This window comes from Astatotilapia calliptera, chromosome 20 (genome assembly GCF_964374335.1).
Source record: "Astatotilapia calliptera chromosome 20, fAstCal68.1, whole genome shotgun sequence".
Classification (NCBI taxonomy): Eukaryota; Metazoa; Chordata; class Actinopteri; order Cichliformes; family Cichlidae; genus Astatotilapia; species Astatotilapia calliptera.
In genome coordinates this window covers 7,295,671-7,310,172 of record NC_137441.1, presented here as the reverse complement: position 1 = coordinate 7,310,172, position 14,502 = coordinate 7,295,671, and the positions used below count along the sequence as shown (strand labels likewise).

The 14,502-nt window shown below is 37.8% G+C and overlaps 1 protein-coding gene across 3 annotated transcripts in view; it reads left to right on the top strand.

The window, feature by feature from the left end:
• Window positions 1-13,349: 13,349 nt before the first annotated feature.
• acap3a (ArfGAP with coiled-coil, ankyrin repeat and PH domains 3a) overlaps window positions 13,350-14,502 on the top strand; it is a 67,260-nt gene continuing 66,107 nt past the window's right edge. For all 3 annotated transcript variants that reach the window (XM_080295517.1, XM_026153313.2, XM_080295518.1), the window contains exon 1: window positions 13,350-13,558. In XM_080295517.1, coding sequence (XP_080151643.1) covers window positions 13,512-13,558 — 47 coding nt within the window. In that variant the 5' untranslated portion in view covers window positions 13,350-13,511. The remainder of the gene's footprint in view (window positions 13,559-14,502) is intronic.

Below are 14,502 nucleotides of genomic sequence, written 5' to 3'. Positions count from 1 at the left end.
AAACCTACTCTTAGATTTGCGGGACGTCACTAAGAGTGGATCCCATTTAAGGCACGCAGCTCTCACTGTGAAAAAAGAGGCTCCACCCACTTTCTGTACCAACCTTCTGTTTGCAAGGAACAGCCAATCAGAGGAAAGCTGGCTTCGATTGATTACCTGAAACCACTTGTCTTAGACCTGAACTCACGGGGTGTTTTAAAGCTAATGTATGTAAATTTAAATCATTCAACACGTCCGAGGTTTAGTTTTTTTTTCTTAATTGACCTGGAAAAAAAAGCACAATTTTAATTTCATTTTATATTTGCTATTCTGTTTTCACTACATTTAGTAAGCTATTACATAAATTGTGCTTTTTTTTTCTTTCTTGCATTTATTATTACTCAAAGTTTGTATTTAAATTCATATTATGGTTCATTTTTAACTACTGTGACAAAGGAATTACCTGACTTTTGGATAAATAAAGTGCATCTTGTCTGCTTTTAAGAGCACCTCATGGGCACATCAGTCAGGTGGACCTCAGCCAGCAGAGGTGTTGGAGAGTCAGAGGCTCAGACTTCAATAGCAAGAATTTCCTCTGATCATGTCTCATCCCGCCTCCCTCAGTAGCGCCAAGCCATCACCTAGCAACACCAGCCTCCCTGTCTCCTCAAAATCTTGCAGACACACTCACACCCATGTGGTCATTTGATATTAAATCCATCCTTTGATGTCCTCAGAGCAGAATACGTGAAAACAGTCACAGAGATGGAAGAAAAAAATGAAATCATTCCACTAACATAACCTGCTTAGCCATCCCTTTACTTCATTCCACTGTGACGATATCAGAGTGAAGTTATTAGAGCTCATGTATCCGTGTTCGTTTGATCCGTGTGTGTGTGAGTGTGTGTGTTCAAAGGCCGGGGACTTATATGAGCCTGCAGCATTTCTTGCCCTACTTTCCCCCCCAAAACAACGAGCAGGGAAAAACAAAAACATTGTTCAGGCGTGTTTGCTGAGCAGAACTGATGAAATGGGCAAAATATACTGACCGAGATGTCATGAGGTGTGTTAGACAAAATGTACACAGAAAAGCACTCATTTTGTTTGTTTGTATAACCTTACTTAGATAAGCACCTTTGGCTCGTTGGGGAGCAGCTACATGCATTATTCATGAAACAGTTTTCTTAAAAGGTAACAAAATCCAACTAGCAGCGCCTCTAAAGCTCTCATAACATCAAATCCATATTCATACATTTTATTCTAAATATCTAGGCTAAGACATCCTTGGAGATGTAGTATTTCTTCATTATCTTCTGGGTCTACCCTCAGGTATCTGACCATTTGGAAGGATCAAGTTCCAATGGAAAGCAACCAAGAGGCATGAACTGACAGTGTTCAGCAAAAAGGAGAAATAACTCTGCTCGTCATAGAGTCTCTTAGGGCCACCCTGAAGAGGAAGCTTATTTTGGCGCTTGGTGTCTGCATTCTTTCTCCCAAAGCTCGTGACTTTATGAGTGTTGGAACAAGGACGGCAGCTGGAAAGCTTTGCCTTCCGCTTTACTGCTGACGCTGCACTTATCCACACATCAATGTCACTTTACTTGTGAACAAGACCCGGAGATATTTGACCTCCTTTATTTTGCACAGCAACTCAATTCAGACCATGGAAATGTAGTTAGAGACTTGGAGAACCTTCTATTTGACTGCCTTGAGGGACCACCATGGTTGTGTGTTTGTCTTACACAGAGCTTTGCAGGAGCAAAGATGGGGTCAAAACGTGGCAGCGGCAGCTGACTGTGGCACTTAGAGGACAGCCCTCAATCATTTTTGGTGCATGCTGTGGTTTGAGGATGATGCCAAGACCTGCATTGGCTGTTTGCAGTGATACCACAAACTCCCGCAGCAGCTGTCTCTGTTTTAGGGAGATGTCATGACCAGCTAGTGCTGTTTGGGGCGATGCCATGATCTGTTGCTGCAGCTGCCTCTGTCCAGAATTGATGCCCAACCTGCCACAGCTATTTGGTGATAATACTACAACCTACTGGTGTTTGGAGGTGATGCAATGACCCACCACAGTAGCTGTCTCTGTTAGAGGGAAATGCCACAATCTCTTGCAGCAGTGGCCTCTGTCTGGAGATGATGCCCAAACTGACACAGCACTTTGTCTTGAGATGATGCCACTACCTACCGTAGGTATTTGGTGATAAATCCACAAACTTATGCAGCTGGTTGGAAGTGATGTCATGACCTACAAATGCAGTTTCCGCTTTTTGAGGTCTGGAGGAGATGTCACAACCCACTACGGCTCTTGCGAGGTGAGGCACTGACCACCTGAGCAGAGGTATGGTGCTATTTAATTATGTTTTGTAGACCATTGTGTACATGTTGCAGCTGTGTGCTGTGATAAGCCAGCATGTCTTTAGTCCTGTCATCCTTTTCTCACCCCAACAGGTCGTGGCAGATGGCCCCACCCCTCCCTGAGCCTGGTTCTGCTGGAGGTTTCTTCCTGTTAAAAGGGAGTTTTTACTTCCCACTGTCGCCAAAGTGCTTGCTCATAGGGGGTCATATGATTTTTAGGTTGTTCCCTGTATGTATTACTGTAGGGTCAACCTTGTAGGGTTCTAAATCTTCTTTATAGATTAAGAACTTCTTTATTCCTGGAAATGTGTGAAGTTTTAAATAGATTTTAAGGATTTATTGTTCCTCATTTTAGTTTGCATGAGAGTGTACCTATAAAGCAATTTGGTCTAACGTCTGTTGTTTTAAAATTTGCTACTTAAAACAGAACCTGAAACTTGAAACCTACTGTTGAAATCACTGAAAACTGTCCACTTCATCCATTATCTGAGCTTCATGCTGCTTCATCCCCTTCCCAAGTAAAACATGTGGAACCACATCAAAGCAAGTCTTTAAAAGTGTCTTTTAAGAGGTGATTTAAAGGAGTTTATTTAATTTCCAAGCCTAATCTCCTCGGGCAGTTTGTTTAAAAGTGAAGGGTCTCTGATAGCAAAAACATGGTCTTGACTTTTGCCAGAAGGGCCTAAATGTGACACTGTCTCCAAAAATCAGTTTGCAGCTGAGCTGCTGCTTTCTGAACCAGATGGAGGAGAGAGAGATTTTTCATTCATGCCAAAGACGAGGGAGCTGCTGTAATTAGGTCTTGAGAAAATAAATGTTGGAATGACTTTCTCTAGTTTTGAGTTTGAAAACATTGGTTTTATTAATGTATTTATTGTGGTTCAAAGTTAACCAAATTGAACTCCTGTGTTTTTGGCAATGAGCTTTGCATTAGTAGACAAGGGGCCAAGAGAACTCTCAGTGATATTAATACGGTTTGTGGGATTGAACAATAGGATTTCTGATTTTATGCTGATAAGTTGAAGAAAGTTTAGTGGCATACAGCAATTCAAAATCAAAAGGACACTTTAAAACAGCGGCTAGGCTTTGAGGCTTTTAATAACATAATTTCTGTAATACTGCCTCTGTAGAGCACCACAGTGGATCTCAGCAATCAAGACTTTTAGCTTTAATTCAATGATTCTACACAAGTCTAGCACAAGAAAAAATGTTCACCTCTGGATTTAAAATAAGACTGTTGATTCTATGATCAGATGACCAAGTTGCCTCTCAGCTGGCTTTGGGGTGAAGTAAGGTGTAGGGACAGATTGTTGGCCCATCATAGGACCAACGTAGAGAGACATAACTGTGCATGTGCACATCTTATTAACATGATTTGCATGTCTTCGTATTGTGGTAGGAAACAGGAAGACCTGAAGAGGAACCATATGGGCACAGGGAAAACATGAAATGGCTACCTAGTGACCCAAGCTCTAGTGCAATAATTATTTTTTCTAAAGAGGTCAGCTTTTCTGCTGAGATGACGTATATGACAGTGTTTGACCCGTGTGACTCTGGATGACCCAGTCCCTGATGGCCTCATACTTTGTGGTGATGATGTGGATTGCTCGGAATACCTGACTTAAGTCCAGCTGACTCAGTGAAACAGACTTCCTGAAGAGTATTTTCCTTTGTTTAAAGTTCCATCCCTGACCCAACACTCACCTTCTCCTCTTGTAATGATATCCTGTCACTCTCTCCCTCACGGGGAATCACTGACAGGAACAGACTGCAGTAGATGAAAAGCTGCAGAACTAAAGGGCTTTGCACTGTAAAGCCTGCGATTCCTTAAGCAATTAGGCTTACCCTAAGACGATTAACATGAAATAGAACCAAGGTCAAATCGTCTAATTACTCACTGAAACTCTGTTTTTGAGTATGCTATGATCTTAAAGGTACTTTTTGTAATCGCCCTCTGCAAAACGCCACTCAAACCTTCACCAGCAGAAGGCAGTGTTTTACCAGTGGGTGTATTTAACTGTTTCCAGGTGTTTGCTGCTGTTCTTTTAACTTCTAATATTTAATTTTGAACCTATACCCAAACTGCTCTTAATCATGTATGTGGTTAAATAAAGGTTACTTTGACTCACTGCACCATCTTATGATATATATTGGTATTACAGGAATGTACCACCCCATTTCAACTTTGGTTATATCACCCCAACTGGTCACAGCAGATGGTTCTGCCTGAGCCGGAGGTTTCTTCCTGTTAAAAGGGAGTTTTTCCTTCCCACTGTTGCCAAAGTGCTTGCTCATTGGTGGTCATATAATTGGTGGGTTTTTCTCTGTATCTATTATTGTAGGATCTACTGTACAATATAAAGCGCATTGAGGTGACTGTTGTTGTGATTTGGCACTATATAAATAAAATTGAATTGAATTGAATACAAAAGTGATCCCCTTAGAGTGATTTTTAGTTTTAGTGTCCTTATTTTCTGTTACTAGTCAGCTAACATAAACTAATATAAGTCTACTGACCACAACCAACCCACGATGTCATGTTCTGTCCTGACAGAAGATGGAGCTAAACATGTTCTTAAAACTTTAATTTTAAGCACTTATTTCCTAAATCCAGCAACATGAACAGTATCACATCCATATCAGTTTTTGAGAGCTGAGCTCCGTGGTGTAAATTAGTCATTAGTACATTCAGTTCAATTCAGTTTTATTTATATAGCGCCAAATCACAACAAAAGTCACCTCAAGGCACTTTGTATTGTAAGGTAGACCCTACAATAATACATACAGAGAATAACCCAAAAATCATATGACCCCTAATGAGCAAGCACTTTTGCGACAGTGGGAAGGAAAAACTCCTTTTTGACAGGAAGAAACCTCCGGCAGAACCAGGCTCAGAGAGGGGCGGGGCCATCTGCCTGACCAGTTGGGGTGAGAGAAGGATGACAGGATAAAGACATGCTGTGGAAGAGAGTCAGAGATTAGTAATGTAGTTTTTCATGTCCACTTTAAAACAATTCATAAACATCTTTTTATGTAGAGAGTCTTACCGATTTTTTTAATCGGTCTTGTGATAGCTTTAGTTCGTTTTTAATGTTCTCTGGAGTATGTTAAGAAACATCAACGAATCAAGTGACTAATTTGCATCCCCCTACAACTGGTTTACAGAAGTAGCATGAAGTTAAATCTAAACAGAGTCTAGAGAAACTAGAACTATGAACTAAGCAGTCCCAACAGAAAGCTCAAAATGACCCAACAAAAGCTGTAGACCATGCCGTGAATAGGAATAAGACTAAATTTAAAGTGGCCTTTAAGTACAGAAACATCACAATGTAATCAGGGTTTATCTTGAACATTGTTGGACTTCATTGTATTTTATATCTATTCATATTTAGTATCTATATTTGCCCAATGTGCTGCATTGAAGAGTGTCGTAGACGAATCTTTGGCTTTGTCCTGTTCGTGTCCACAAATTTGTAATATAATTCTTGAGTGGGTTGTAAATGATCCACATTTATAGGTCATCGTGAACTTAATAGAGAACAGTCTAAATATAAAGAAAATTCAGAATATCTTCCGTGGTATTTTACCTGAACAACAGCGATGGATTTGAACACATGCAGGGAGGTGTCTCACAGCTAGAGGTGACAGAGAGAAGCACTCGGGATGAGATGTCAAGTTCCCGGGTTAATGTGCATTGGCAGGACTGTTAAATAACTCAGCAGTGATCTCAGAGTGACTGTAAACAGCTTCTGGCAAAGAGCACCTCAAACTCACAAAGGTCATATGTCACATATCTGCCTTCCCTGTAAGTTCAGTGCTCACTGGGACATAACAACTGTATATATGAAATCACCTGTCAAGTCAGATAAAAACATGCCTAAAAGGTTTTGCTGACATTGCGTTAAATGAGACTTAAGAGGGTTGTATTTTCCTCCAAGGTTTTAGTTTCACAGCTTTATTAAAAGCTCGATCCTGAGCGTTAACACAATCTATGTCTGTGCTCATCTGATGACAACACTAAAAAAATGCCACGATAATTCACAATACATACGATGACTTACGGAAAGGTCAAAAATACAGCAGAACTCACCACCACAATAACATGTTTTACAATTCAGCTGCTGATTGGCTCTCTGGGTAATATTTCAGGGGCAGCCACTGATTTTTTTTTATCATATTTTCTGGCTTTTTTTCAACATACAAATGTAAGCATACTATCAATCTTTATGTCTAATTTGAAGAAAATGTCGACATTTTGCCTAAAATATCAAACTGCAAAATTTCAGTTTTAACCTCTTTCTTTTTACGCTGGATAAAGAAGCCAGATGACAGTAACACACAAATACTGTATTATACATCATGCCAGTACGCAATTAGTATGAGCACAGCATTTCTAGTGCAAGATTAAAATGAATTTAAAATTTTAAGTAAGTGCGCTGAGAAGATATGCATGCATAATACAAAACATCCATGCGGCATTTGTACATGTCTCATCTGTAGTGTTACAAGCTGTGTGCTCAGCAGAGAGACTCTCTCCAGCAGACCAAAAAAGGGGAGAAAAAGTAGGTCAGCATCCCAGAGACCCACATGTCTCTCCTGGAGATGCCGCAGTGGTGCTTATGTCTGCAAAGAGCGAGTCTGCGATGGAAGCAAAAATGGGAGCCGACGGCTCCCTGCCTCCCTGCACAGAGGCAGGACTCATCCCTGCTCCTGGTACATGCCACACAGAGTTGGCAACGGGAGATGAAACATGAAGAGTCTACTACTGATATGATGGCTTGTAATCTGCCCATAAATCTCATCATCCAAATCATAAAAGAAGAGTTTGACATTTTGGAAAATGCACTTATCTTAGATTAAGGTCAATACCACTTTCATAACTCTAATTAAAATATAAAGGTACAGCCATTGAAAGCTCACCGCTGCGGGCATCCTGGTGTTGTCCCTGCTCATTTTATCTGGGGCTAACAAGACCTGTGGAAAATAATGGTTAGAACCATGTAGTTTCAGTGGGACAGAAAAAAACATGAAGAGAGTCACGTCTGATGAAAATAGCTTGGACAACTGCGGGGCAAAATTTGGTGCCTTTGCCCTATTTTAAAGGTTTTAGAGGTTTTATTGCTCTTGTTTTTTGGGTTATGAAGGTTTCATAAGATTATAGCTTATTCAGATCGGTTTGGTTGCTGTTTCAACAGTACTTGGCCACAGTTTTTCAGCTGTCAGTCACACACCAACAACAACAACAGCAACAGGACTCCGTGTTCAATCTTCTTAAATGCAGGTGAGGCGTAATTGTTGATGCCGCTCAGGTGTGTCAGCCTCCCCACAGTGGCGCCACAGACCACGCCCTGCCACATGCAGATCCTAACATCGAGATGTGTCACCACTTTGCCAAGGTCTGACCAAAAAGTTAGGCCAAAATCAACACCTTTAAGGACAACTAAATTTGTGCCAAGTACTTTCCGTAGTAAAGCTTTACAGTGAGAACAAGACTGAGCTATCTGGCCCAGACAAGAAGCATGCTTGGAGGAATAATGTTGGAGGTTTCAAACCTAAGGACACTTTACCAGCTGTCAGACATGGTGGCAGTAGCATCATGCTCTTGGCATACTTTGATGCCAGTGGTACTGGTGCATTGCACAAAGAAATAATGATGAGAAAATATGATGACAAATTCTTCAACTCTATATAAAACAGGGACATAAGCAACATTTCTGCACAGTCACTATGTTAGAGTTTCTTTGGAACCTGAAGTCACTATATTTATATAAAAACAGTGGTGTGCTAAGTCAGCTAATGTTAGCATGCTTGGTTAGCAAACTGTCAGTTCTGAAGACCATGCCATTATCACTTTTACTGATTTCTATTCGTTTTTTCCCCTTTAATATGAATTCATTTTTAATTCAGGACAGCTTCTGACCAAGTTAGCATGCTAACTAAAACAATATATAAATATTTAAGATAATATCACTGTGCTCATTGCTAAAGTTCAGTGAGTGAGGATAAATTTGTTAATTAGCATATGCGAAATTAGCCTTTGATTTTGAGGTTGCACCATAAGAAGATGTCTAAGTTGTTTAATATCTAAAATTAGAATTAAGTACTGATAGGTATTGAGCTTTAGTGTAAAGATATAGAAAACAGTCTCCCAACCACTGTTTCAATACAAGGTTATATCTTAGAAAACATGGTTTGCTAACATAAACGTCCTAGCATGTTAATATTTAGCAGGTAGTCACAATTAATGTCCAATGTAGGTTAGTATTCTATAGATAATCTAAATAAGTTTGTCTTGATGATGGTAGTAGATGTATGGATGTTTGTTTCTACTACTTAAAAAAGGTACTGAAAATCTCAAAATCTCTGCTAGTTTATGTCAAAATTTTAACTTGTCATGTATCTTTAATTTTTGAGTTACTTCTCAGTAAGTTGAAACTTTTGGGTACCTAATCAAATATTTCACCAATGGACAACAAAATAAATAAATAAATACATTCTTTAGTGGTGTACATTTACTCATACTACCTAGCTAATGAGCTAAAACACTAAGAAACCAAAGAAGATAACTTAGCCTCGAGTGCAACACACAATTGTGGTTGCACTTGGTTGCACAAAAGTATATGTACTAAACATGAAAAAGCTTTAAAAAATGTAAATATAAAAACTTAGAGTCTGAGTTATCATGGTCATCATAATGTTCATTATTTAATTTATTGTATAAGCTATTGTAAAATACACAACAAATTTAAAATTGAATCTAATAATGGTGCAGCGTGAACATTTTAATTAATTTCAGTGATGAACCTTAACAAAATCTGAACTTCATGGTGGCACTAAGAGAGAAACCAACCAACTGCTACCATCTAGGTGCATTTTTGATTCCCATACAAAATCCCTCATACGTGCTCAGTTTGTTTTCTGTGTTTGACCTTAAGGAAACTGAGCTGAGGCTAAGCACCTGCTGCTATTACTTAATATTTAATAACATTTAATAGGGATATCCTCTCATCCAGCTAGTACAGAACTTTAATAAGCATATTTTCCTAAATTTGTACTTATTACTTCATCACACTTTTTCAAAGGAAAGCCTGTGCTCATATGCATCACCTACCAAGATCGTGTGATGTTATAATAAAACCCAGAACAGTCTAGAAAATATGTGTGCTACCAAGTTTGCTGTTAAGTTTCTCCAGCAGTCTGCATTTTGGGATCAGCCAACTGCTGACTCAACAGCTTCAGAAGGAGGGGAGTGCTTTGATCTCAGATTAGTAAAAGGAGCTCGGGGGTAAGGCAAAGACTGAGAAAACTGAGACAAAGTTGATGAGGACTTTCGTGAACCATGAAATCTTCTTTACTCAAGCTGAAGTAGAAGATAAAATCAATAATCATATTCATAAGCATGATGGACGAAGTAAGCTTTACATAAAAAGTAAAAATTCAAAATTTACAAGGCAAAAGAAACAACAACAATGCCATGTTCAAAGGCACTCAAATCACCTTTCTTCCCCATTCTGATGCTCAGTTCAGACCTCAGCAGGTCATCTTGACTATGTCTACATGGCTAAATGCATGTTCCTGCTATGTGACGTGCAGCTAAATGTCCTTTTAGATATCTATTTTTTAAAATATTGGACAAACTAGTTTTTTTTAATCTATTTTTTAAATTTATTTATTTTATTTTATTTTCAGTTGTTACAGACGGGACAGACATGACGGGGGGAGGGAGGGAAACAAAGACAGCGGGGAAGAGGAATAGTGATGAAGGGCAAAGAAAAAAAAGGGGGGGGGGGCAAAAAAAATACATATTTTTATATATATCACCTGGATCACCTGTTGAGATGACCACGAATATCTTTAAAACTGTGGTACCAGTCCAATGATGAGAAAAATTTGAGGTAAAAGTTCATTCAATTAATTACTTGTCTTACTAAACAAAAAGTCAAAGAGTCACCAGTCAGTGTGGGGAATGTGACTATTGTTACATCTTTACATAGTTTTTATAGAGCAGATTTTCCACAAGATAAATGGAAACACATGCTTCTAGCTGGAAAGTCAAGGACCATCATATATATATGTATATATATATATATATATATATTCTTTGTTTGGGGGTGGGGGGTGGGGGCTTCATGCATGTGATTTACTCAATCAATAAAAATGGTAATGTCATGATTATAACACATGAATAGGCAGTGGACTGCCAAAAGCAGTAGGATTATTTATATGGAGAATATAAATGTCTGTTCTGAAGTTCATGGCAATGCATACAGTAGTATTTCATTCTGAACCAAAGTGCTTGAAGACCTGATGTCTCTGTCATTCCTGCTAAAAGATGATGCCATTTCTTCCCAAGAGTGAGATCATCTCCATTCATGGCCTGAGCGGCAGCCTTTTTAAAGCCAGGATAGGAGGAACAATGGTGCTTAGTGAAAACCTGCAGAGAAATCCCAAACAGGCGCTCTTTCTCCAAGCTTTCCCATTTCCTGTGCATTTATAATAGGCTTGCTTAGGAAGTGGAAGTACTTAACAGAGAGTCATTTAAGAGCTGCATGGGAAAAACGAAGTTGTGGGATACAGGATTAAAGGCCATTGTAAAGTGCTCTTTTGAATTTACATGATATAGATTTTGCAGCTTTGACAAAATATGATTAGTTGATATGAAAACAAACCATAATTCATCAAAAGTGTGGAAGTTAAGAGAAATTATAACCAAACCTACTGTGGGCGTTTGCTTATTCACCATCTGCTCACCAGAGAATATAAAAATACTTTCATCCCAATTCTCTGATGAATATACATATAACACAGGACTATCAGTTTTTAAAAAATCTTCTTTTATTTTTATTTATTGCACTGGCCACAAGACTTTACATTCCATTGCACTGTAATATCCACTGTAATGTCATCTAACATTTGCTGTGCACTTTTTCTGCACTACAGTTAGTAACGCAGATATGTTCTGTTTTATTTTCCTTTATTATTTAATGATCTATTTTACTTCACTATGTATGTTTTTTATTTTTAGTTTATGTTATTTATATTTTTTACTTACTGAGCTCTTTATTACCATCATTATTATCATCATCATCATTATTATTATTATTATTATTATTATGTATTTTTAACTTATGTTTATCTTTATCATATTTTCTTTAGATTTGAATTACTGAACTCCTGTTTGAATACATTTTACTTTATATTTGTAATTATTTAATTAAAGATTGTTTTTAAAAAATTAACTCCTTTCTTTTTTGTAATTGTTTTAATTTTTTTAAGCTATTTTGTTTTCTCATGTTCTATTTTGCTTTATTTAAGCTAGTTTTGTTAGATAGTGTTTAAAAGTATCCCAACATTTGGGATTTTGTGGAAATTTAAGAACTGGATTAAGATGAACATTATCATTGTTATTAGGTACTACAGTTACCTACATATTTCAATGTTTCTTTTTTTTCCGTTTTTCCTTTTTTGTTAAATTTTAATATAAATATAATGAAAATGTTGCAATCTTTTTGGCCGGTGTATTGTTGTCTAGTTCATTCAATTCAAGTTGGAATGTGACGTCAGCGATGTTGCTTTCAAGTTACACCGAACATAGTAAAGCTGTTACGAATTGCTGTTGAAACAATATTGTACAGCTGTCAAAACTTCAAATTTACTGTAACATTTACATTTTGATATTGAAAGAAAGAAAGAAAGAAAGAAAGAAAGAAAGAAAGAAAGAAAGAAAGAAAGAAAGAAAAGAAAAACATATACTTGGAAATTGGGTACATCTCCTTAGACAATCTGTTATTCTCTACAAAACTCTGGTGGTTATTTTTTTCAGTCATGAAACCATTATTTTGCGTTACATAAAAATTTGTACCTACATTTTGGTAATGCTACTTCCTTAAATTAACAGTGTTGTTACTATCTACTATAAACCTCTGACTGTGATATGATGAACTTCAGAGCTATTGCATGGTGTTCAGACCTAATAGCCTTGAGGCTTCTTCTTTCATGGAAAACAGTTCTGTGTAGATATTTTACTGCATCAACAGTTTGCAATTGAACTGATACTGAATTTTTGTGAAAACTGAGCTTAGCAGCAAATATTGCTACTAAAACCTAATAAAGAATTTTGCACTACAGGACTTTATGTTACCTAAAGTGAGAAGACCAAGTAAAAGAATTCATTGTTACATGAATATGATGCTGTAGATCGGTGATGCTGAGTCAGTCTCACCTCTGTAGCTATAAGTTCTCATTTACATAGAATTTTATTTTTAGATTACAGAAAATCTGAAAAATAATTAAAAGCTGCAACTATTCACAGTGGTGGAAAGTACTGTGCATTTCCTCTAGTGCTGCACCATGTGATTACATTTGAATTTCTTTATTTTAATTTTTTAAATTTCTTCTATCAGCAAATATTTCACTTTTGAATCTGCTACATTTATCTGTTTGGATTCATGTGACTTTCTGAATTTAAGATAATAATATAAATATAATTCAATAAATATGCATAGTGGTTACCAGATATGACTTGCATGAGAATGATGACTTATAATTTCCACAATTAGCAATTTATGGAAGCCTATTTCTGCCACTGAAAACAACTGAAACTGAAGAAAAGATATTTTTTTGTTCATTTTTTTGTTGCCAGTTGTATGTAAGCAAATCAAAATTAGGAGATAAGAACAAATCATTGCCCTTCCTCCTTTCAATGTTGGTTGAAACATTCCCTCCGCTTCTACAACTACTAATTTTACTAATTATTCTTATTATTATTATATTTGATAATAATAATAATAATAATAATAATAATAATAATAATAATAATAATAATAATAATAATAATAATAATAATAATAATAATATTTTATATTTAAGTAGTACCCCAAGTTTAAATTAAAGCACTCGTTCTATATGAAAACCGCGTGACTGTGTTTTTCAGCACCTTGAAGCTCTAAAATCCGAGTTTGTGAGGAGCCACTGAAGGCATCAACGGGTTTAGTACTGAGTGAAGCGGCTCAGGATCAGCAGAGCAGGACTGAGCGAGTCAGCGAGCTACGGTCTGCTGCAGGAGCAGGAGACGCAGACAGGATCGCTGTGGACTAACTTGCATCTCTACTTTAATCCTCCCAGGAGATGAAATCCGTGTTTTAACCTCGTGGAAAACTCCAATCCAGTCCAAGATGACGGTGGATTTTGAGGACTGCATTAAAGATTCCCCCCGGTTTAGGTGAGAGCAGAGAACTCAGTATCCTAAATGTCTCCTTGAACTGTTGAACGCATTAATTCTATCCATATTTGCTGGTGTTTCCCCCCCTAAATCTTAACATGTGTTTTCTCAGATTAAAATGCGCCACGCTGGTTTGTCACAGTGATCAGCACTTTTATTTGGTACATGCTAGATTACAATCCCAGTTTGGAGCGTCATTCAGACTGTGCGCATTTTTTTCCAGCATCGTTTCTTACAGTAAGCACGATGATAACGATGAGCAACGCAGCCACATGAGTTGTCACATGGGCTGACTCTGAAGCTCCTGATATCTGAGCTCACAGCGCCAGTTTTCAATTCATTAGCATCCATTTGACATCTAAGATATCATTATCCCGCCCCTGAAGCAATTAAATGTTTTTAGGGGAAATACTGCGAAGCTTTCGAGAATTAATCAAGAGCCTGGCATCATCTGTACTGATTTCCATAATGAATGAGCTCCTTCCCATTTATGTTCCGATTAGCTGATTACTGGTCTGAAATAGTTTAATTTTCTTATAAGAGAAGGAAAAGCAGCAAACGTTCACTACAGCAATCAGGTAAATGATCGAATAGACTGTCTGATTGTGTAGGGGATCCCTGGATCAGAGGAAACTGAAGGTTTCCACACAGACTATGCCAAAGCCCCTGACAGGGGTCCTCCAAAGGTTACATAAATAAGTAAGGAATTTTCTACACCCACATCTAAACCTGGTCCTGTGTTTCCAACAGAGTCAAGAGCAAACCTGGTCCTGTGCTTCCAACAGAGTCAAGAGCCGGTCAGATGGGGAGGGGAATCAGGGTCATTTCCCCCTCCAGTGCAGTGCTGAAAGATACTTAGACATACTCAGAGATGAAGTACCAGTGCATCAAAGTAAAAACAGTGCAAGTTGAAATCAGGCAAATGCAGTCAAAAGTTAGGTACT